This window comes from Notolabrus celidotus, chromosome 2, assembly GCF_009762535.1.
Source record: "Notolabrus celidotus isolate fNotCel1 chromosome 2, fNotCel1.pri, whole genome shotgun sequence".
NCBI classification, from domain to species: domain Eukaryota; kingdom Metazoa; phylum Chordata; class Actinopteri; order Labriformes; family Labridae; genus Notolabrus; species Notolabrus celidotus.
Genome location: NC_048273.1, coordinates 22,520,343 through 22,544,164, shown reverse-complemented (window position 1 = coordinate 22,544,164; position 23,822 = coordinate 22,520,343). Strand labels below are relative to the sequence as shown.

Below are 23,822 nucleotides of genomic sequence, written 5' to 3'. Positions count from 1 at the left end.
AGCTTTCTCCTGTATTTCTTTACACTGGGAACAGAGCTGACTCAGCGACTCAAGTGTTACAGAGACGGTTAGATAAGTGAATTGGAAAATATACAGTTTATAGAGCGCCACTCTGTGCATGCGTCTCTCTCAGGGTTTCGGTGTTCAGGTTCTCTCAGGTCTCATAGCTGCAACAGGAAGCTGTTCGAGATGATTTCTTTTTTATTTGATCTAAAATAGCATCCAGCAATAATTTGCAGTCACTCTGAGTTTCCTGTATCATTCCAGTCATTTCCAGTCATTACCCTTTATAGATCCGTTGGCCTGTGGCAGCAGGATGAGCACAGGTAGAGTCATTAAAATCAGACTGTTTCCTGGGTAGGTGAGGTATACTCTGCCTCCTGGTTTCACACGCTGGCTCACTGGCAGAGCTTTCTGGAACATTTGATGGAACTGAGCCATTGTAATGAAATTTGTTTCACCTGTGCTCTTCCTGCTGTGGCACTGTAAAATGTGCACTGTGAAAAGGTCTCTCAAACACACGCTGTGAAAATGATTGGCTGGAGCGGAGTGATGTGAGGCTGTGAAGCACCTTTGAATACACCAGAGAAGAATCTTTACCTATCTTTACCTTACTGTAAACATACAGTAATCCTTCTGTCGCTTGAATGATCCAGTAATCTGAAGTTTACTGTAAAGCTTCAGTTCATCCGTCTTTCTGCTGCTCGGCCTGATTTGTAACCAGACCAAACCAGCTTCCCCTGTTCCAACACATCCAGGACTCCTTTAGAGGTATTCTCAGGTGTAAAAACAGTTTAACATAAAACATAAACATATCATTCATCTGTTAGACTCAGCCAGCAGGGGGCAACCCCAATATTGTGATTTCTCCCTGTCACATGGTGGTGGTCATAATACGCAGTCTGAGGGGCTAATTCACGTCAGCTTATAGCACCATGAAGTATGCATCATTTACTCAATGATCTGCTCCATTTGAAGCTCCAGTTCACAAAAATGTATTGCTCAAATAGCAGTCAAGCACAAGTTTCTCCACTCTTAACTGTTTGCTCTTGTTTTGCGTCTTTTGTGAAGACTAACCATCAGCATCTCCTCTTAGCTGCATGAACCTGCGCCTCATGTTTTCATCTTGATGGAGCTCAGATCTGTGCACATATAGATGATAAACTGAACGGATAGGGGATGCAACATACTAAGAAATAGATCCTTTACAGTTGTAAAATGATTTTTTCATTGTTTTCATTGTTTTTGGAGCAGCGGTATAGCTCAACAGTCATGCGCCCCATATACAGAGGCTACATTTGTCACAGCATTCGCTGGTTTGGTTTCCAGCATTGTCTCTTGGCTCCACGTCTTACCTCCACTCTCTGCTCCCCAAATTTCCTTCCTCTCTTCAGCTGTCCATCCTTTAGAGGGAAGAATGTTAAGAGAAATCACAATTCATGACAAAGCTACCTTCATGGAGTAAGACAGCAAGAGCAGCTCATCCAGATAAACAAACACTTTCGTCCCCACAGGCTCCACACACAACACGTGTGTATGTGCTTGGATTGAGCTTCAGGCAGCTTCAGATTGATTGAACCCCAGATTATAATAAGATAGTAATGTTTAAAGCTTCTTTAAGGTACTTTTGTTGGTGGTCATTTTGGCGCCCAACAAGGACAACCCAGTACATTTTACTGCTAACTTCACCCAGATGCGTTGCGTTCCTGCTCAGGCTCAGATCCGGCTATCCGAAGACCTTGACAGCAAACACACAAGACCTCTATTTTAACCGGAAGGCGGAGCACGATGAATCAATCAGCACAGAGCAGATTGAGAAGGACAGGAAGTCAGGCATTAAAACATCCAGTTAATTTAATTTAAACACTCCGTGTTGACACCAGATCGTATTTTACTTAACACCAACAACAAACTGTCATGATGAGCGGCGCCAGGCCTGGAGTCAACAGTTCAGAGGTCTTCAGAGGCCAGTAAAGACAACATGGATGAGGTAAAGCTCATCATATAGCCAAGTACAGTCCTTGTTCGTGTGACTCCAGCTGTGTAGCAATGCTGCTTCACACTGCCTCTCTAAAAACACAGTCGGTGATTGTTGACGGAGATAGCGCGGAGCTAAACTGCCACTGAGCGGAGACCGATCTGGTGGAAGTCCGGCGTTGTGTCTTTGCTGATCACATGAAAATAATCACATCCTCCTCTTAACCAATCCATTACAGTATTAGCATGCTATTGGCTTTGTATTGACGATCTATATGACAGTTGTCTTGCTGTTTTTATGCTAACCAACCAAAACCGGAATGTTTTCACTCCACAAAGCTGACTCTATTCTGCTGACTGTACATTTTAGAAATGTTAAGCTCCTGTGAGAGGTTGGTGAATGGCTCTGAAACAGAGTGAAGTTCATACTGACGTCTCTGTATGAGCTACAAAAGCAAAAAGACCATCAGCATGATGATTGGCTGTTCGTCCTTTGTTATTGTTAATGCCTGAAACCACTGCTGCGTGTCAGATGGAGTGATTCACTGCAAGCCACTGCAGCAGCCTTTCATTTCTTTACATTTTTCATTTAATTTATTAGATTCGTCTCATTAGGCAGGTTAATAGTCTGTGTGTGAATGTGTATGAGTCAGAGAAATGGCATGCAGAGCTCTTTGAGTCTGAGGATTATTAGAAAGCGCTCCAAGTTTAGCCTTTCACCACATCTGATAAATCTGTTCATCAGAGGGCAGAGAGAGCGGAGTTTAATTCAGAGGACGTCAATCCTCTGAGATGGCCCTTTGTGTTTGATAATGACGGCACTGCAGCTCTCATGAGCCGGCCTTTAACTTAGACTCGTATGTCCTGATACTGGTCCTTATCTGGTCCTGATAGTGGTTCCTGTGTTTATGATGGGAACACTGGAGCTGCTCCTGTGTCTACAACATTTCTGAACTCTTCTGCCTCCAGTCTGTTGTCTCTAACTGGACCAGTTCACGCCACTGAGAGCAGTAGATTAATGCCACCTCCTCCGGGAATCTGTGTGTGTGTGTGTGTGCGTGTGTTTGTAGGAGTGTGTTTTCCCAGCAGCAGCAGCAGCAGCAGGCTGAGCTACTGTTGCATTGCAGTGACCTCCACGAGCTACTGCAGCACTGCTACACACACTGAAGGAGGATAAGTGAGCCTGCTCTGCTCAGCTCTTTATTCAGTCTCCTTTATTCATGTCACCTCTTTTTTTTGGACTCAACAGACCAAAGAAGAGGAAGAAGGGTTTCATCCTTTTAAAACCAAACTGCACCAAAATCTGATGTTTTCTGTGCAGATTTCAGAGCAAAGATTTTGCTTTCAGATTACTGGCTCAAAAGTATTTACAGAGAGAAAGTTCCCCATCAGTAAATCTAGCACATATTGTAGCTCATTTAAAAAAGAAGAAATTGTTCCGGCACTGTCAGGTAGAGCCAAGAGAAGAGATTTAACAACGTCCTGTAATCACCTGATGCAGTTCCAGACAAGAAAACATTTCTTTCCTGGACCCAGATTGTGCGTTTTGGGAAATATCTGTCACTAATTTAATCGGTGCATGTTCTGGCTCACGGATCGGACCACAGGGGGAAACACACACTAAACGTCTGCAGGAAGGTCAGACATTGCAGAGACGATCACCCGCAGTTACACAGCTTTTCAGGCATTTCTATCAACTAGCAGCGGAGAAGCTTTCTGCTGCTGCAGATTTGTTTCAAGCAGATTTCCACTTGAGTTCAACAACCCTGCTACACAGACACACACACACACACACAGGTAACCCCTATCTCTGTTCTATTTCTCCCTCCAGGGCACATTAATGTTACTGCCAGATACCTGCCAGATATTAGTAGCACAAACACACTATCAGGCTGCCTGTGCATGAGTGTGTGTGTGTGCGTGTGTTTGTGTGCGCGTGTGTCAGATCAGATCCCTGCAGGAAATATCAAACCAACTGGATGTGACCTTAGAGTTCAAAAGTGAAGCCTGCGGGGAAATGTCTGAGAGCATCATGCTTTCACTGCCCAGCAGGGGGCGACTCCACTGATTGAAAATAGAAGTCAATGAGAAACTGGTCCTCCTTCTCAGCTGATTTATTCCCTCAGTAAACATTTTCCTAATGAGTTTATGGTCCCAATCTCTAATTTCAAGTCTTCTTCAACACAGCATGATGATCATTTAGTAAACTATGGTCCCATTTAGAGTCACAGAGAGGAAGCAGGGGAGGAGTTATGTCTTGTTCACACCACAGGTGAATAAAATAATTTGCTCTCTTAATTTGTGTGAATAACTCGCTCCATTCGTGTGTACCCAAAGACACAAATCTTGCAAGAGGGAAGGGTTTCCCTTCAAACGCCCAGTTTATTGTCATCAGGGCAGACAGTGCTAACTTCCGGGTAAAACAAATAGCTTGGACTCAAGTGGCAGACAAACGTTTTCACAATTTACCGGATAATCCAACCTCCTCACTCACTTTCCTCGAAGTGAGCTCCTGTTTATTCCTGTTCCTATATAAACAGGCAGTGTCACAGAGTTCATGGAAGCTGCAAAGAGATAATATTCGTTTTGTCCTTTATTTTCCAGATGAATGAACCTCCGCCAGTCTGTTCAGTCAACATGACTGGAGGATCTCTGTGCTGATTGGCTAACGTGACACTAATAATTTGCTGAAGGTCAGATTTTTCAACTCTAACGAATAAGTGAATGAAGGGAGAGTAGAGGATTGAAAATGTCACAGATTCACTTAAAGCTGCTGTTTGAACAAAACATTAGCCAGGGAAAACTGGGAATGACAAGTTAAAGGGGACATATCACGCTTTTTTCATCAATATATATTCGTGTAAGAGGTCCCCAAAACATGTCTTTAAAGTTTATGCTCAAAAAAAACACTTTGAAATCAGATTTTGGTCTGCCTGAAAAGTCCTCTTCTTCATTCCTCATCAGAACACTCTGTTTTCCCTCTGACCACGCCCCCTCTGGAAGTGGATGTGCCTCGGCTCTCCAGCACGTTGATCTAATGTTTACATGTTGGCTGAATATACACGGCTGCTCAGAGATCGCGTTACTTCAACCCTCTGAATCTGATCCTGACGGAGAGGCGCCTGTAGCAGGACCTTTCTGAAGGATTGGTCACAGATTTAGTGTTTCTTGTTGTTTATTTATCAATATGTAGACGTGTGTCTTGGTACACAGCTACGAACATGTAGCTATGTGGCTATGCTAACTAGCACTAGCACTTATCCATGATAAATAAAAATCATCCACTAGATCTTCAAATCTGCAGACGTGGGGAGTAAAACCGACCTCTGCCAGAAAGGCAGCAGGACCTTTTATGAAGGATTGGTCACAGATTTAGTGTTTCTTGTTGTTTTATTTGTCAGTATGTCGACGTGTGTCTTGGTACACAGCTACAGCTACAGCTACAGCTACAGCTATGAACATATAGCTTTGTGGCTATGCTAATTAGCGCTAGCACTTATCCATGATAATAAAATCATCCACTATATCTTCAAATCTGCAGACGTGGGGAGTAAAACCGACCTTTGTGTTTATTAAGACAGCCTACAACTAGCATGCCTCCCTCCTAAGCTCCTTGTTAGCACACATTTGTGCAGGTAATGAAAAACGGAGGGGGGATTCAGTATTATTTTATACAGTCTATGGGCTGAACAAGCTCCGAGCTCTGACTCCGTGACAGACCGGATATTGTTGTTACGTAACAAAACACGGAAGTCTGAAACGGCTCGTTCACACAACATTTACAGAAAGGTGGAGAAATCAAAACAGGGGCAGAATGGATTTTTTTCATTCTCGGGGGGTTTGTAGACATGCCAGGGACACATATTCAGGTAAAGAACCATTAAAAAGTCAATTTTGCATGATATGTCACCTTTAAGCATTGAGTTGTCCTAGAATTCACTCAGAGGAGTCAGGCCCGGTAAGTTTGCACCCTGCCATCCAAATATGGTTCTCAAAATTAAAGATGTAACTGTTAAAATGATGACACATCAACAGAATTTTAAACAGTATGTTACTGCCCTTAATCAACATGGCATTAGTGATTACAGACATTAAAATCAGTAGAATTAATCATTCCTGTTAAATTTGGCCTTCTTTGCTGGTGTGGGTTGTACAAAGGCAGACTGAGGACTCATGTCAGAGAAAAACTCCTCACTGGAGCATCTCGCTCTGATGACGGAGCGAGATGAAAACAAAATCATTTCATTACATGAATATCTGAACCACATTTCATCATCATCCATCCAAGAGCTGCCGAGAAAGAGGAAGAGAGACGAACATTATCGTCCCCGTGGACACGCAGCCAGCGGCCCCAAAAATAACAATCTCATCTGAAAGTGGAACAAAAATAGAAAACGTCCCAAAATAAATGAACAGAATCTCAAACTGTGCTGGAGACGTTTCACTGCTGCTGAGGAGCTCTGAAGACAACATCCTCTGTCATCTCTCAGCATGCACACATGTCAGCTGAGAGGTGTGTGTGTGTGCGTGAGGGGATCTAATAAGCATGTCTCACCTTGCTGTCACCTTGTTCTTCTGTGCAGAGACATCATTAGATACACACGGACACAGACACACACACACAGGTTTTTGTATCACAGTGAGGACCCTCCTCCATGTTGAGCTCTTCACTGCCCACCTTGACTTCCTCTGTCCTCACCTCAGAGCTCAGATCATTTTATTTATACTAACATCAGGTACCCACACTTTAACCTTTCATTCTGAAGTCCTGTTGATATCACATGACTTATGGATCTGTACATTTGTGCCCAGAGTTTAAATTTGCTGCATCTCCTGATTCAGCCTCCTTTCTAACTGTCTTCATCGCTCCCAAGGTCAGTCTTTCTACTGTCCCACCTGCAGACATGATGATAGATGATAATGCACCGTCTGGCTTATTTGTAGGTGCAGTTAGTCCCATCTGGAGCCATGTTATGCCCCTGATGAAACCTGAAAATGGTCACTTAGTGCTTTGTAAACATCCAAGCAGGCTCTTATATTTTATCTCTCTGGTGTTTGAGCTGTGAAATCTGACCTCTACAAACTTCTCATCTGTCTAAACTCTGAGCTGAAGGTTGAAACTTGAACATCTGTTTTGTGTGTTTAAGGCAGCATTATAGTCGAGTCACCTGGAGTCCAAGTCGAGTCTTGGATCCTCAAATTACGGTCCCCAGTGTTCAAGTTGAGTCCAAGACACCACAGAAGAATCCAAGTCGAGTCTGTGTTCAATCCCTATTACATTAGTCAGACTTAAGTTCTCACTATAATTATTACTTCTGCTATTTATCATAAACGGGAGGAATATTTGATTCTAAACTATTGACTGTGTGAACCTTGACTAACTTGCCGATCAATTCTCCCACTGTGGGATCACTACAGGTGTCTAATAAATTCAAAAATACCTGCAGCTCACCTGCTAATCAGAATTTAAACCAACCTGGACTTAACATCTCTCTTTCTGTCAGTGTCAAACTGAACAGATGTCTGTCTCTGTCTTCTCCTTGAAGGTTCCTTACATATCGAACATGTCGTCGTGCTCTCGCTGTTTTAAATGTAAAATTCACGATTCATGGGGTGCAGTCGGACTAGCTAATTAAGCATACCTCATCCACAGATATTATAGTCCTCGTCGCAGCGGTCACTGGTTTGACTCCCTGCCACGGTAATTTACCGCCGCTATCCACCCCCAATATTTCCTGTCTCTCTTCAGCTGTCCATAAAAGCCTAATTTAAAAAACAACAACTTAAAAAACTCACGATTCATGGCTCCTCTTTAGGCATTGTGTCAGGAACTGTTGCTGAAGAAGACAGCAGGTGAACGTGCAGGCGGGTGAACACACGTGCCAGCTGCTCCAACACAATACATTTTTATGGCCTCATAAAAAAAATTATGAAAACAATAAAACAGTCTTTTTCAATAAATATCTTAGAGTCCCTTCTCATTCTTCAGCATCTGAATACATTTAATATTCAAGTCCAGGTCCAAGTGTGGACTTGAGTCAGACTCAACTGCTACAGTAGCCTGAGGGTATCAGGGCTTCTTGTTAACATCTGCTAAATTAGAAAATATTAAAAGTGTGACTGAATGAGACTGAGCTGTTTTTACTGAAACCAGGAGCAGTGACAGACGACACACACAAAGCCTGTGAGTGTTCGAGTCTCTTTACAGACACATTAGATCCAAACAGCAGCTGTATGTGGACCAAGCAGCTTTTTGTAGAGAACAATCTTGAAGACACACAAACACATACACACACACACACACACACACACACACACACACACACACACACACACACACACACACACACACACACACACACAAACACACACACACAAACACACACGGACACCCAGCTGTAGCTTGAGGGAAGCTAAAGTCTCCACTGCTGTTGTCACGATGTCAGTGTGCTCGGCCAAATTCAGCAGGTGTTTATGTGTGTGTGAGTGTGGGTGTGTGGGTGTGTTTGTGTGTATGCTGATTTACTGTGACAAGTCACCTTGCTTGGAGCACACAAACACACGCACAGAATGACACTGAAAACACACACACGTGGACTCAGATTTCTGGGAAGGCTGAGGGCAGAGGGTTGGTGGAGAGGAAATGTGTGTGTGTTTGTTTCACAGTGTGTGCATGTGTGTTGCAGTGTTTGTGTCTGCTTGTTTGTGTGTGTGTAACGGTTCACCCCCTGCGGGTCCTTGTAGGATGACAGTGTTCATCAGTGTGTGACAACTGGCTGCACTGCTGTCAAACACACAGCAGGAGGAGTGTGTGTGTGTGTGTGTGTGTGTGTGTGTGTGTGTGTGTGTGTCTGTGTGTGTGTGTGTGTGAGAGAGAGAGAGTATGTGAGTAACATCAATTTGCATGTTAGTCCTACCTGGAATAACATTTTTTTTTACCTGTTGACCTCCAAAAACGATGAGGTGGCCTGTGGTGTGATTTATCAAACTGTCCTGTTGTCCTCGAGGCTCAGATTTCCTGCAGTCTGAGGGGCAGTGAACACTCCTTCAGTGTAACTGAAAAAACAAACACACTGTGGATAGAATGAAACATTTAGAGATCCTAAAAGCGTATTGAAAACAATTTGATGTTAAAAAGTCGTAAATATTTAGTGCATCACTCAGCCATGTTGGACCATATCTCCACAGCACGCTGTTTTCCAGGTTATGAGTTCTTTTAATTCAAAAGAATCCTAACTTCTTTGCTTCCCCATCCATCAGCAGCTGAAGAGATAAGGGGTTTTACTGTATAGTGAACAGGTAGTGATTAGAATTAGTAAATTGGGATCCGGACAGGGTGAGCAGGGCCTGACACAAAGGGGAGGGGTACACAAGACATTGTGAACAGGACTTGTGCAAGAATATTGATGTTGACAAATGTCCCAACATTGAACATTGTTGCAATAATCACTACCTCTCACAGTTTAAGTGACTTTGTAGAGATCAGCAGCTTAGAGATGCTCTCACAAGGTCTGCTGCTGTCGCCTGGATTGCAGGACAGGATGTTGCTCCACTTTTTCCTATCAGAGATTGGTTGGTGTTCAGTAGCTCCTCAGGCTGCTCTCACATCTGTGCCTGCTAACTGTGATTATTTCCCAACTCTCAAGACCAACTGAGACGACACCAAATTTATACCACAGTTTCAACAGGCAGAGGGAAATGTGACTGACTACTTCTTGGATTGATTTGACATGACGTGTGATCAGGTTGTCTCAAGCATCGAAGCATTCTGTTCCATTCTAACATTGTTACCACAGTGTCAACAGGCAGAGGGGGATTTGACGGACTACTTTCTGTGGATTGATTTGAAACGATGTGTGTGATCAGTTTTTCCATGGTGTCGCTTTTGCTGTTTAGAATGAATCACTGTTCTGCATTCTATTCTGCTTTGATCTGTTCCATTCCGCTTCGTTCTGTCCCATTCTATTCTTCTTTATGTGGATTTATTTGATATGACCATAGACTGTATAGTAAATGGAGGTAGTATCCTTGGCGTCAACCATTTGGTGCCATATTGGAAATGCTGAACTCAACGTAACGTCTGTGGAGCTAGTGTGAGGTACAGAGGTGGGCCTTTAGCCTTGTTGCTAACAGCTACAGGGTGCTGCCTGTCATCAAGTCAGCCATGCCCTTATTTGGGCAAAACTCGTAAGTTTATTTCTTAAAAAATAACAAGTTATAAAAATTTTACCCCCCTTCAGTGTGGGCGGAGAGAGAAATTCGCTATTCAGACATAACCATTTTTTAAAACCAGGCTGTAAGATAAGATAAGATACAGTTTCTGCTGTAAAGATCGTCTTCTTGATTGGGTGTGTATGTGGTTCCCGGTGTTTCTGCAGCCAGCCTTAAGCTGATGAACTTCAATTTCCAGCACTTCTGCATAGGCTTCATAGCTTAATACCGTAGGTTGCTGCTTGCGTATGATGTGCGTAATCACTGTTGTTAAGCAGTTTGGACCAATCAGAGTCAACTGTTTAATCAACCTGGGTAAGAATGGACAGTAAAAACCAGGAACTTCAGCCTTCAGCCTCTAATATTGCATCTGAATTGGGAGTGAAACACGGAAAAATAGGAGTTGTTAAATAACTTATGAATTAAAATGCATGGTTGTTATTTCTAAGCGGGTTTCTAAGCATGCCTTCATTGTTTTATTTATAAGTTAGAGCTAAAGAAATGAAAGCTTTTGCATCACCGGCACACCAGGCTTTCTGTTTGATTCATGTCCCAGAGCAGCAGAACATCTATTCATGTTTTTAATAGATTTTGGACAACAGTGAAGTTGTCAGCCGCTGAGGGAGGAGAAGCTCCATCAGCCTCTAGCTACGCGGACAATAACAGATTAATTCTTCATTTGAGTCCCCTTAGAGGGTCTACAGGGTAACAAGGCGAAAAATACTGTTCTTATTCTCTCACAGTGAAATACATCTCTGCACATTAGAGGTGAAATTATTTTCTAAAACACTTTGTGTCAAATCGAAAAATATCCCCTCATCCCCCCTCTAACATGAATTATTTGGACATGATTGCATTCACATGGAGATACACGTGTGGTGGAACAAGTCACACGGAGCCTATTAAAGCTTTAATATTCAGTGAATTGATTGAGACCCAGAGGGACATTAAGCCTTGTTTCAAGTCAAAACAAAATAAGCCATTAACCAGAATTAGACAACAGCTAGCTTCAGCATTCATCCATAACCTGGCCAAAACAACTGTTTGATGTAGTATAACCTGATAAGATAGGAAAGGTGTGATTGTGTTCCATGTTGATCTTTGTGGCTTTTATTCTCATATTTAGAGATAGGATGGTGGATAGAGTAAAAACCTGCAAAAAGACAGTGGGGGATTGTCGTATCTTAACAGCCCGTGATGTGTAGATGCAGAATGAACTTCGTGACACTGGCCATCTTGGATAGTAATCAGATTTATTACAATCAAACAGCATCAGCATCAGTAACAAGCATCGCGACTGCTTGGAGGACGACCGGGCCAGATGAAGTCGCCTCTCTTCTATCTCCACGTTTCTGGCTTAAATCTATGAAGGTGCACTCAAATTAGAATGAGGGTGTCCTTCAAACATGTACATATATGGGCTCTTCAACACAAGTTTCAGTTAACTGCTATTTGACTCCATTTTATGGATGCCTTGTTCTGAGTATTTACAAGGACATCAACTGTTTACTGTCAACCATATGTTTTCCTAGGTCAAAGGTGATCTTTTTTAAGCCTTCCCTAGAGACACTTGGAGCCCATTGTGCTGTAACACATTCTGTTGGACAAAATTGAGTAAAGATGAGATACTTCAGGATGACTCAAGGCAATGTGCCACGGGCTAGAAACAGGCAGCCAGCTTTTAAGACTATAGCCTACGTACATGAAGTACACGATTTAACATCTAGGTGTGCTATAAGGTGTGACTATCTGATGTTAGCTATCTTACTAAGTGGTAACATCCAGTCTGGAAAAAAGAAGCCAATGCATGAGTGTCAATACCTGCAGTTCCTCTAGTGTCCACTAGAGTGTGTCTCCTGTAGTGAGTCAGTCCCAAGCGGCAACCTCCGGTCTCAAACGATGAAGCCCGTGTTGAAGTGTTTAAACTGCAGTTCATCTAGAATCTGCTTGAGGCTGGCTGCAGAAACACCGGAAACCACAAAGACACCAATTCAAAAAAGACAATCTTTGCAGCATTAATCACATGTTTACAGACTGGTTAAAAAACGGCTTGGCTCTAGCTAATCTCTCTATCAGCACACACTGTACGGGGGTGAATTTTTTTCTAACACGAGGTGCAGAAGATATTAAGATTACGAGTTTTGACATGACAGACTTGACTCCCAGACAAGAACCCATAACTGTTGGCTAGGAGGCTCAAACCCTGCCTCTTACGTCCACACTTTGACTGGTTGATTTTCCACATTTCCAATATGGGCTGCCACCACCGTCTGGCTTCAAAACAGCGCTCAGTAACAGATGGTGACGTCATGGATACTACGTCTATTACTTATACAGTCTATGGTCAGTCCCCCATAGATCCCCATGTTAAAATGTTACATAGAAATAAACATGTTTACGGCCTGGAAGAAAAAATACATGGGTCTCTGTAGCTCATTTCTCTCTTCATGAGAACTGTACCATTTGAATTTATATACAACTCCCTGTTTGTATGTAGGCAGAAAGGTATGCATGATTGTGGTTTGGCCTCTTTTAATGACAGGTGGATGCTGCTGGACAATAACTTAGTTGCTAATTCATTCTCTGAACTTATTTCATTCAGGAATTAGCATATCATCAGTCTCTTTGAGTTATTTGTGGCTCTTGGTGGCCGTCAAAAAAGTCTGGACTCAAGCTAATTTGGTTAGTAACATTTTGAGTATTGTTTACAATGAGGAAGTGGCAGGTATACCTGTCAACTGGCTAGTTGAGTTTACCTGTATGTTACTTATTTTATTTGTCAGCCAATGATGAGTCAGTTGTTGTTGTGGTGACAGCGGTGGGTAGCAGTAAGAGTGACTTATAAAAGTTGTGTCGGTCTCTCACTGTACAGTTGGTGGAGCTGAGTCTTTATGTCCCACCTGTGATTGGTGAATGGTGATGTTGACTGTTGAGTCAGCAATTAGCTTGTCTAAGTCTACTCCTCAAGTCAGATATTAGCTCTCTCTGCTACCCTCTTGATTTGACCATATTTGGTCAACACAGTCTCGGCATGTGTCTGGTCCTGTTCTCCAGTGAGTACGGTTTCTGTTTGAGGTTTCTGCCTGTTTACGGAATTTTGTTCTCTCTCTCGTGTTGGAACATGGTTGTGTCTCTATAAGTGATCAAACAAAAACTGATGGACTGATCTTTGAACTGGCAGCTGGTTGTAAAGTCGAGTTTGTTGGTACCGGTTTGTCTGAGTGACGACACACCACATTCATCACAGCTGCAGCCAGATGTTAAAGACTTCCTGTGTGTCCTTCATCCTCCTCTTCTTAGCTGTCCTGCTTGATAAGATACATAAAACTGCAGGACACACACACACACACACCCACACACACACACACAGTGCGCACGCACGCACATACACGCACACTGCAGCCATCTATCTCTATACACCATTAGTAGCCCATTAAGCGGAGTACATATATTCACATTCACACACTCACCTGCTTCCTGTTCTGCTGAAATAATTAAGCTCTCATTACAGCGAGCAGGCAGAGTGTGTGAAGGTCGACCATGAAATCTCGTCTCAACGCAAAAATGGGTTAAACTGGAATTCTAATACAAAACCCACAACCACAGTATTACAAACCACTCCACCCCAGCTCCTCCTTTTCTGCTGTTTCTGATTTTTCCAGTGTCATGTGTATTGTCATTGATGTCCACTCTGTTCTGTATCCGAGGGTCCTGTTGCTGCTGCTCTCCCTGCCTTGGCTGTTCATGTGTGCCATGAAAGGTGAGGGGAGGTGTGCTCTCCCACCTCAGGCTTTAGCATTCCTCGTAGCCACGTGAAAGGGCAGAGAGCTCTCAGAACAGAGCCATACCGCCAATTCATAGCTTCTCCTTCGTGGGAGACATTTAGAGACACAAAAGAAGGATTAAGGGTGATGGGATTTTACCTGTGGCCTGCCCACCTGAGAGAACACACAGTTGCCTTACATTCTCCCTCTTTTATTACCTTTGCTGTGTTTAATACATGGTTCTGATTGGTCAGAACTCCTTCAATGAATCAGACTACATTCCCATCACAGCTATTTAGAGAGTCCAACACACTTTCTCTTCATACTTCTGCACTGAAGCCTCATCTGATTCCCTCACAAAACTCAAGCTCACCTGTGTCGTCTTCTCCTCTCAGCGCTCTGTCATCGCTGCTTCATTAGCTAAGGATGAGTCAGCAGTTTCTCCTCTTCTTATTCGTCATGCATCATTTCCCTCGAGGACGTTAAATCTGCAGATTTCCTGTGGATTGCAGAGAAGCTCTGATTAAAATCTGCACATTACAGTGACATGATGAATCATTTGAAATTAGGGTTTTTGGAATTGCTGAAAACTTTCTTGTGTCAGTTTGACTCAAAGCCGTTTACAGGGAAACAGTCGTTGAAGAGGCTCAGACTGAAAGGTGCCGCAGAGACTAAGTGGCATCGTGTTTGTGACGCATCTTGCCATAAATCAAAATCAAAGTCCAAGGACATTTTTCTATTTATTAACAAAACACTCAAAAAAATCAATACCAAAAAAGATCTAAATAAACGATGATGATGACGGTGGTGGTCAACAAAAAGTATTAAACCCCACTCACCCTCTTTGTATACCTTCTGCCACCCAACTGAACAGGTACTTAAAAGGTAAACCACACCCATGAACCCAAAACCGGAAATAAAGTAAACCTTAAAAAAGGAAATAATCATGATTAACAAATAAGACAGAAAATCAACATTATGGCCCCTACAGTCGTATCATATGAAAGGTGACTTAAACAGAATCACCTCAGCCTCATGGTTAAGGACTGTTCACATTTGATACCTGTACCTGGATATGGCACTGATGCCCACCAGTAACTATTTTCATATACTTACTGTCTGTAATAACAAATTTGTTATTAAACAAACAGGTTAATGTTTTAGTGCAAAACACCAACTTTGGTCAGGAATGGCAGATGCAGCTTTTATTTTAAACCCTTCAGGTTTTTTGCTTGGACGGCCCAAGCGCTGTTTGACTTCCTCCTTCAGTCAACAGAAAAGCGATCTGTTTACAATGTTAGTGCCTTGCTCGAGGGAATTTAACTCTCAATCCCTAACTGTGTGTAAATAACAGGCCCTGATGAGTAAAAACACACACACACCTCCAGCTGTGTCTGTGTCTCTTCACTCTCCATCAATCTCTCTGTATCGCTGTCCTCTGCGCCTCGCCCCGTCGCTCTCTATCATTTGTCATCATTATCTGTCTCTCCCCGCATCTTCATCATCTCATCCCACACGACATCCCATCTTCTGCTGCTCTCTCTCCTCATCCTTCTCTTTGGCCTGCTCTGTCTCTGGACTGATGTTCAGTTACACATAGTGATGAGCATACTCAATATTTGATTCAAGAGGGCCCCAATGTTGTCCTTTAGTCATGATGAAAGGATCTTAATAACTTAATAAACCAGGCCTTTTCAGCTAGCAGCTAGTACACAATGTAAGGCCCATTTTCTATTTCTATGCCCTCAAGAGACTGCCATTAGACACCAGGCGTCTGTGTCTACGATAAGATAGATATTTTTCTGCTCATGTTTTCACAGACAGCCTAAGATATTTGATAACAATGCAAGATATATTTTTCAGGCTTGTGCTTTTAACAGATAATAATCTGCTCCTGATGGTTGATACTGTTAAGATGACTATTTTTATTTACATGTTTGTATTTTTAAATGTGTAGTTTATGTACACCTGAGGGTAAGAAAGGCTGAGATTTAGTGAGATAAAATGAATAGAATTAAATAGTCTTTACTTACCAACTTTGACTTAACTCTCTTATCACACACACAAAGACAAAGAACAAAGAAGTGGTCGACTGATATAGTTTTTTTCAACAGTCGTTGTTGACAATTAGAGAGCAGTCGATGGCCATATATAATGCCGGTATCATGCAGATTTTTAGTTTTTTGATGAAATACAACATTTTGTAATAATAACAAATGAGAAATATTATATGGTAAAATTTCACTCAAGGTCAAAGCCACACTCAAAACTAGGGATCATGTGAGCCCAACAACCCACAGACAACTTGACGACTCTCAAGAACTACGTCAACAGCTCTGCTAACGACTCAATTTGACAACCCTGAGCGTACTGACGACTCTTAGAGGCTTATACTTTCTAACTTTGTCCACCAATCTATACCCAGTCCAGTTTCCTTTTTGAATAACCATGAACTGGGTGACTGAGAAGACTTTCACAGATATCGCCATTAAATACTTTTTTATATCTGTCATGCCATCAGTGATTATTAGAATAGAAATATACAAAGTAAGTTTCTGTATAATGACATTATTCAACACACTTTATAATCTAAAAAACCATGCATATCTTAGCCAGTAACATGTTTCAGATGGATTTTTAATTCATTCATGAAATAAAAAAATACATTAGTTATATAGATTTTAAAACATGACTGATTCTTATGTCAGAAGCAATATTAAACTGCATTATTCTACACATCATAACAGAATGTATATTAAACACCAGTAAGTAACTGTTTTAGATTTGAACTGTCATTGAGGATAGGAAACCTGTTATCACATGGAAAGACGATGGTGACAATGGCTTCCGATGATTATTTCACAATTGCTATAATCAGCCAACTGAGAACATCTCTGACTCTCAGCTGTCATTTATTTAGTCACTGTGAATAGGAGCTTTCTGCGCTGCAATAATGTCTTCTTCATGTTAAAGTCTTCAGCCAGCCACTGGGCTGTCAAACTCAGCATACTCTCTGAACTGACGTCACAATTCCATACGTCTGTGCTCAAACACTGATTGGTTGATTTGCTGAATCACATCATTCAACTTCTTAAAGGGACTGAATATTTGTAGATGTGAATGCGCATCACAGCTTTTCCTCCTTTAGCTCAACCCTGCTTTGATTTATGCTCAAGATCCAGCATGTGTTTTTCAAACTGGTATAAACCAGTTTTAGGTCATCAGCTGATCGCTTCTTTTTCAAAGCGACTCCTCTATTCGACCTTGGTAAGGTAGGCAGCGAGCTCTGACCTGATTTTTATCAGTACAAGCCGACCTCTGAGCCAACAAACTACAGGAGCTGCTATGCACAGATGCTCGAGTGAGCAGGGACCCAGCTACACATTACTTCCCTGGCCTGAAGTTTAATTAAACTGTTCAAAGATCTTGCTGAAGTTTCTCAGATCTTGAGAAAGTTTACTCAGGTTCAAAAAAAGTCCCCATGTCCCTCTGGTGGGCTCCGTAATCTAAAACAGGAGCAGGATTAATCAGTCCCCCTGCCTCCTCTGCTCGGAGATGATTTATGTTGTTCAGACTCTAAACCGGTTTGTCTGAGTCCCATGTGAACGCTGGCTGCTCAGATAACTGCAGTGACCTTTAAATCCCCCAAACAGAGCTGATTTAAATTTAAAAAACACAAAACCCTCCGAATCTTCAGAGCAGCAGCTGTCCAGGAATCAAACCATCACTTTCTCTCTGGCGTTGGCTTCAGGAGAAGGTCAGAGTCATGTGATATCTGCACCAAAACTCCCCAAAGTGAAACATCAATCTTTCCTGTTTCTGGTTTGACTTAATGAGCTCTCAGACTGCAGCGTTTAATCCCCCCTCAGACTGAATCATGCTGTTTAATCTCACTTTAATATTTCCCTCACGTTCCTCTGTTTGTTGTTTATTTCACGGACGGTTAAGCTGCATTTTGTTTGACACCAATTTAATTTGGCTCTTGTCTCGGCCCTGCCACGTCTCATCCCTCCTCCTCCCTTTCATCTCCTCTGTTTGTACTCTTAATTATTTCCTCTCTCTGACCTCTTAAATCCCCCTCTTCCTCCTGTTTCCTCCTCTTCATCACATCCTGTCTCCTTGCCTCGTCACCTCCACCCTCCTCCTCTCTCCCTCTCTGTTCTTCGTATTTGGCTCCTTTCTTATTTTGGTTTTTAAATTCCTGTTCTGTAATCTCACCCTCATTTCCTCGTTGCCTCCTCTCAGGAGACTCAGGTTTTTTTCAGCCTCTTAAATCTTTCGGTTTGGATGGGAGAGATGGAAAGATTTTCTTTTTACCAGCACTAGATTTTGATTTGTGAGTGTTAAAATGTTGTCAGTAACAATTTAACTCCTCATCCATTCCTTTTGGGTCGTTTTCTGTTTTTTTCTGAGACACTGTGAAAGCTGAGGTGGAATATTTCAATGCTTTTAGAGTAAATCTGGGTCTCCAGGTCTCCTCTGATCTAGTCTAGTTTGGTGAGTAACAGAAGAATAACTGTAAGGAGACTGTTTTTTAGGTTGCCCTCTTTACTGCACTCTTTTTTTGCAAAGATGATGTTATGGCTGATGGTGTTCACTTGAAGGCTCTTTCTTTTGTTTTGAATTTAATTTGAAGTCTCTTGAAAATGTTAATGCATACATGTTAGCTTTACATCCAGTTGCTTTCCTCCTCCTGCAGAGCGTTGGTGTGAGCGTTATGGAGACCTGCAGGGAGAGCTGCTGTGCGTGGAGCTGGACAAAGAGCGGCAGGGTTTGGGTCTCAGCCTGGCGGGAAACAGGGATCGATCCCGCCTCAGCATCTTCGTGGTGGGACTCCATCCAGGCGGGGTTGCCGCTCGAGACGGACAAATCAGGGTGGGAGATGAGCTGCTGGAGGTGAGAGGAGCTTTCTTTATCTCTGCTACTGTTGGATTATTACTTTCATAGATTAACCTGGAGCTGAATCCTCCCCAGAGGTCTAACTTCTCTCTTCAACAACAGACAAGGGATTCAAACCTAAAAGAGATTTATGTTGAAGGTCTTGTCTTTATGATAGTTATTAGTTTGGCCTCCAGGGCTGCAGACAAAAACTTTTCATCACAGGATTACGTGTGCTGATACAGGTGTTTGGTGTGTTACTCAACTAAAACAAGGCTTAAAAGCAAACCTAACCCAACTGAAGCTGTACTCACATTTCCTCTTAACTCTGGAAAACGTCACAAATTTTTAGCATGTGTGAATGAAAAAGGCCAAAATTTCAACCAATCTTCACCCCGTCTTACGCCAGTCTTATCCCTGCTAGCTACATTGTCATATATCCACATAAGGGTTAATTTGGACCTGTGTGAACGCAGCAGGAAATATTCAGGACATTTCCAGATGAGAACATTGAAAATGTCTGCACATCCGTCTGTTTCCATGCACCATTGATATAAATGTAAAAACTGTCATCGTAGTTTCTTCATCCTCCATCATGTTGTAAACATTACCCGTCTCCTGCCTCCCGAGACTCATTTCTCCACCCACCACCCTCTTCATCAGTCAGGGTAGACTTCACTCAGTGAGAGACGTGTGAGAACAAGCATGTTTGGAAACTTTGGGAGGCAGAGCTCCTGAAAACTTCAATGGACATTTCAGGAGTGCATTTGTGATAGAGGCTAGATTAGTCAGGTGCATCCCAGGCTATAACCATATCTATGTCACGTGTTTGTCTTCCTGCATCATGCTGCAGGAAAAACGATTCAATCATCCACACGCATTACTTCAAAATTTTTAACATTTCATCACATCAAAGCTGCAGCTGAGACGAACAGCGTTACATCATCTGCAAAAACTCAATCACATATCACAGCTACATGAGAGCAGCTGTGTGTGCGTGCCTGTGTGTGTGTGTGTGTGTGTGTGTGTGTGTGTGTGTGAGAGATGGGGTTTCCAATTCATTGCCATAAATATTAAAGAGAGAAATGCTGAGATCCTCTCGTTTCTCTCCCTCCTCCTCATTACAGCCGTGTCAGCGCTCCGTGAAAAATTGATGCTCAGCTGAGGAAAGCCTGGGCTGTTACACACACACATACACACATACACAGACACACATAGAGATAAACACTCGCAGGCTCTAAAACAAACACTCACACATTAAAACACAGACGTCTGAACACACATGCATGAACACATAGAGATTTGAATTGATGAAAGATACAAACAGAGACATTAGAGAAAAATCAATACTGCAGGAAGGGACACGTACACACACAAACACAATGTCCACATGTTTTGCGTGTGTACATAACAGCAGGTTCATGCATAATGAAGATGCAATTCAACAGAACTTTTTCATCATGTAACTCGCACGATGATGAAAAGAAAAAAAAAAAAAGAGTGTGTGCCTGCAGCAGATTTTGGTGTTTTTCCACTTCTACTTCAGGTGTTGTTGTTATTTTAATTTAACGAGAGATCATCACCTGTTTTTTAAAAACAACTAAAAAGCATTGGGTTGAATGTTATAAATCCCCTCTTTGTTTAACTTGGTAAAGCAGCTGCTGACGTAATTCAGGCAGGAACATTTCATCAAGATTTCAACATGTCGTTCAGATATGCAGGGTTTCTTCTTTGCTTTTTATTTGAATCTTGAGTGAAAACATTTGGAAAAGTGTCTCAGAAAACAAAGAAAAACAAAAACACTGGGGCACATCTCAGTCGAAAACAAAATCATATTACATATTAACAGAATGAAGAGTTGACTGAGCTGATAAATAATAAACCAGGGGAGTTTATACTAAGTAAAAAACTTTATCTATAATATGATGTGTAGATTAAGGTGCTTGTATGTATCATCTTTTAGCCTACAGCTGTGATTTCCTCTTTAAATACCCATACATATATCCATTATACTCTGTCACAGCATTCAAGATCTCTCAGGATTTTTACTTCAGCATTAAAGAATGTGTATAAAAAAAACTTGAGATGTTCACTTTTGGTCGACTGTGCGGTTAAACGTTGTCATCCTCAACATTCATCACCAGAATTACTAGTTAGTTAAACAAGTATGAATACTTCTCTTATTGTAGGTCTGAAGTGTCGGTCATATGTTGTTTCTATGCTGTAGTGCAGCCTATCTCTCCCCAACTGGTGCTGTAGCTAGCATTATGTTATAATTATCTACTACTTGGATGTAAACAAGCACAGATGGCAGATGCCATCACTTAACACTGCATGGTTTGTCAGTATGTTGATTTAGTAAATGGAGATACAGTTGTATGTAGGCTATATCTAGTTAAACTGACATATAACCACTGGACTAGAGCAATGAGTAACCAGCACAGGCATGTGGATGTTAACCTGCAAGGAGGAATGAAGGCTGGTGGTGCTAGCTCTGCTAGTGTTAGCCTGACTGGCCAAACCAATCTGATAATGTTTACCTGCAGACTCTGTTATCCCGTGTTTATGCATGTTGAATTGTGCTCAATTTTGACTGTTGTATGAGTTTTTCTGCGACAGTAAAGATAGATAGCCACTCTATTGTCATTGTGACCAGCATACAACAAACTTTGTTAGGCAGCATTTCCGTACAGCAGCATTACAATTGGGTAAAAAATAATAATTATATAAATATAAATATATCTACAATTTTATTATTATATTATTGAGAATATAAATTTCCATTTTAATGATTAAGAAATTAGTCACTTTGGAACAGACCAAACAATAGCCTGTGGCTGAAATATTTAAAGTTTATTTCCAAGGACACAAAGAAACAACCTCAGATTTAATACTCCTGAAAAGAAAAACTGCTAAATGTCTAAACTTCAAGATATTTCTAAAATCGAAATATAAAGCATGACTCGAACAGGATTTACGCAGTTTCCACCAAGAGGTTTGCATCATGTCTCTGCAGGACCAGCTGGATCCAGATCACAGCACAGTCCTTTAATATCAGGCTCATTAGTGAAACTGAGTAGATGAAAAGATGGGGGGCACACGCTTGCCAAAAAAATAGGAATAAATGAGGACTACATTCTGTGCAGTGATAATAAAAAGTACAAAGAGCAGGAAGCAGAAAGAGTTCTTCTTTCATGCAGAGTTCACAGTACAAACACAGAGAGGATCTTCAAACGCTGCTCTGTGGTTTTATTCAGCATTAGTTGTAGATCAGGTAAAAAGCAGAAAATCAGTTTTCCAAAATTCATCACATAAAGAAGTCTGAGGCTTTCTTTCTGCTCTCTTGTTAAACAAAAACAAGTTTAATGAGCAGGTGGATTTGGTGTTTATAATGTGATGACATTTTTGTAAAGATTTTAAGTGGAAAATAAGTTAGTGTTGATCAGCTATGTTTCTTTTTCTGTCTCTGTCTGTCTGTCTGTCTGTCTGTCTGTCTGTAAAGATTAACAGCCAGGTTCTTTATGGACGGAGCCACCAGAACGCCTCGGCCATCATTAAGAGCGCTGCCTCCAAGGTGAAACTCATCCTGCTCAGGTAGGACTGCAAGGCATGCTGGGAATCTTTTAACAAGTACCAATCAGGAAGCAGTGAATCCAAAGACTTCCCCGGACTTACAAACCTGAAAATGTTTGTTTACAAAATATCATACATACAGAAACAAATATTCTGTATGAAAACGCACCCTCTTTTCATCTTCACTGTAGAAAGTTTCTGAATTTAACACTCATTATTAGTTCCATGGTTGGATCATCGCCTTTAATTTGGTTTGGTCCCAGATACCACACCAAAAAGAGTTTGTTGTTGTTGTTGATGTTGTTGTTGTTGTTGTTGTTGTTGCTGTTGTTGTTGTTGTTGTTGTTGTTGTTGTTGTTGTTGCTTCTGCTGCTGATGTAAAACTTAGCCTCTAGGGTGTGTGAATGGGATCTTTAGTTTGTTTCATTTCCCCTGGCAGTTGCTGATTCCTGTCCTTAGTATATCATGATTTTACTTGACGGACGGGATGGACGGGACGGATGGGACTTGACTTGGCGTGACGTGGCGTGGCGTGGGCGCGGGCGTGGTGTGGCGTTGCGTTGCGTCGCGTGGCGTCACGTCAGGTCACGCCATGTAACATTACGTTGCGTTACATTGCGATGGGATACGATATGCTACAATACGATACATAATAATATTATACGATATGATACAATAATACAATTTTATAGGTTACATTGTGATATGGTGCAATACAATATTGTACGATGCGATACATAACATTATACTATGATACGATGTGATACACTACCATGTGATATAATTCCATATGATAAGCGAATAATAAGGCACAATTCAATAAGGAAGATTTTTTTGTCCCCATAAAGCTGAAATATAAGAACACCATGGAGCCAATGTACAACCCCATCAGCTTCAGGAAACATCAAATTATAATTTACTTGACGGCTGTCCTCAGGTGATTTGATTTTCACTTTTTACCTTTTCGACTCTATTACTGCTGAGCAGGAAACCTTGAAATGTAGAGGAAACTTTGTTCTGACCCTGGAATCTTCCTAACTATCAGATTTTTGAGATCCACAGAACTGCAGACCTGCTGATGTTACAGTTCAGGAGTGTTTTTCTAAGCAGGTACAATCAGGCAGGGAGGGAGCGATGCGTTTAGGGAGCACAGGACGTGAAGTTTTTCTCAAACACAAACTCTCTTTGCAATTAATATGCTGCCATCACCAAAAATCCCTCAGCCGGTGCAGCCGAGCTGAGGAGATTTCTGCTTTTCCTTCACCCCTGATGTGTCTTTTATTTGATCTGAAGCTTCCTTTTATTTGAGCACAAAAGAAGTTTTCTGCCTTTTAAGTACGCTGCTGATGGAGGAGAAAGACTGTTTACAACACTGAGAGCCGCAGCAGATGCCAGACACTCTGTCATCTCTCCTTCCAT

At 41.8% G+C, this 23,822-nt stretch overlaps 1 protein-coding gene across 1 annotated transcript in view; it reads left to right on the top strand.

Moving 5' to 3' along the window:
* patj (PATJ crumbs cell polarity complex component) overlaps positions 1–23,822 on the top strand; it is a 137,855-nt gene that overhangs the window by 76,530 nt on the left and 37,503 nt on the right. Inside the window, exons 30-31 of the mRNA XM_034703343.1 lie at positions 18,652–18,848; positions 22,333–22,424. Coding sequence (XP_034559234.1) covers positions 18,652–18,848; positions 22,333–22,424 — 289 coding nt within the window. The remainder of the gene's footprint in view (positions 1–18,651; positions 18,849–22,332; positions 22,425–23,822) is intronic.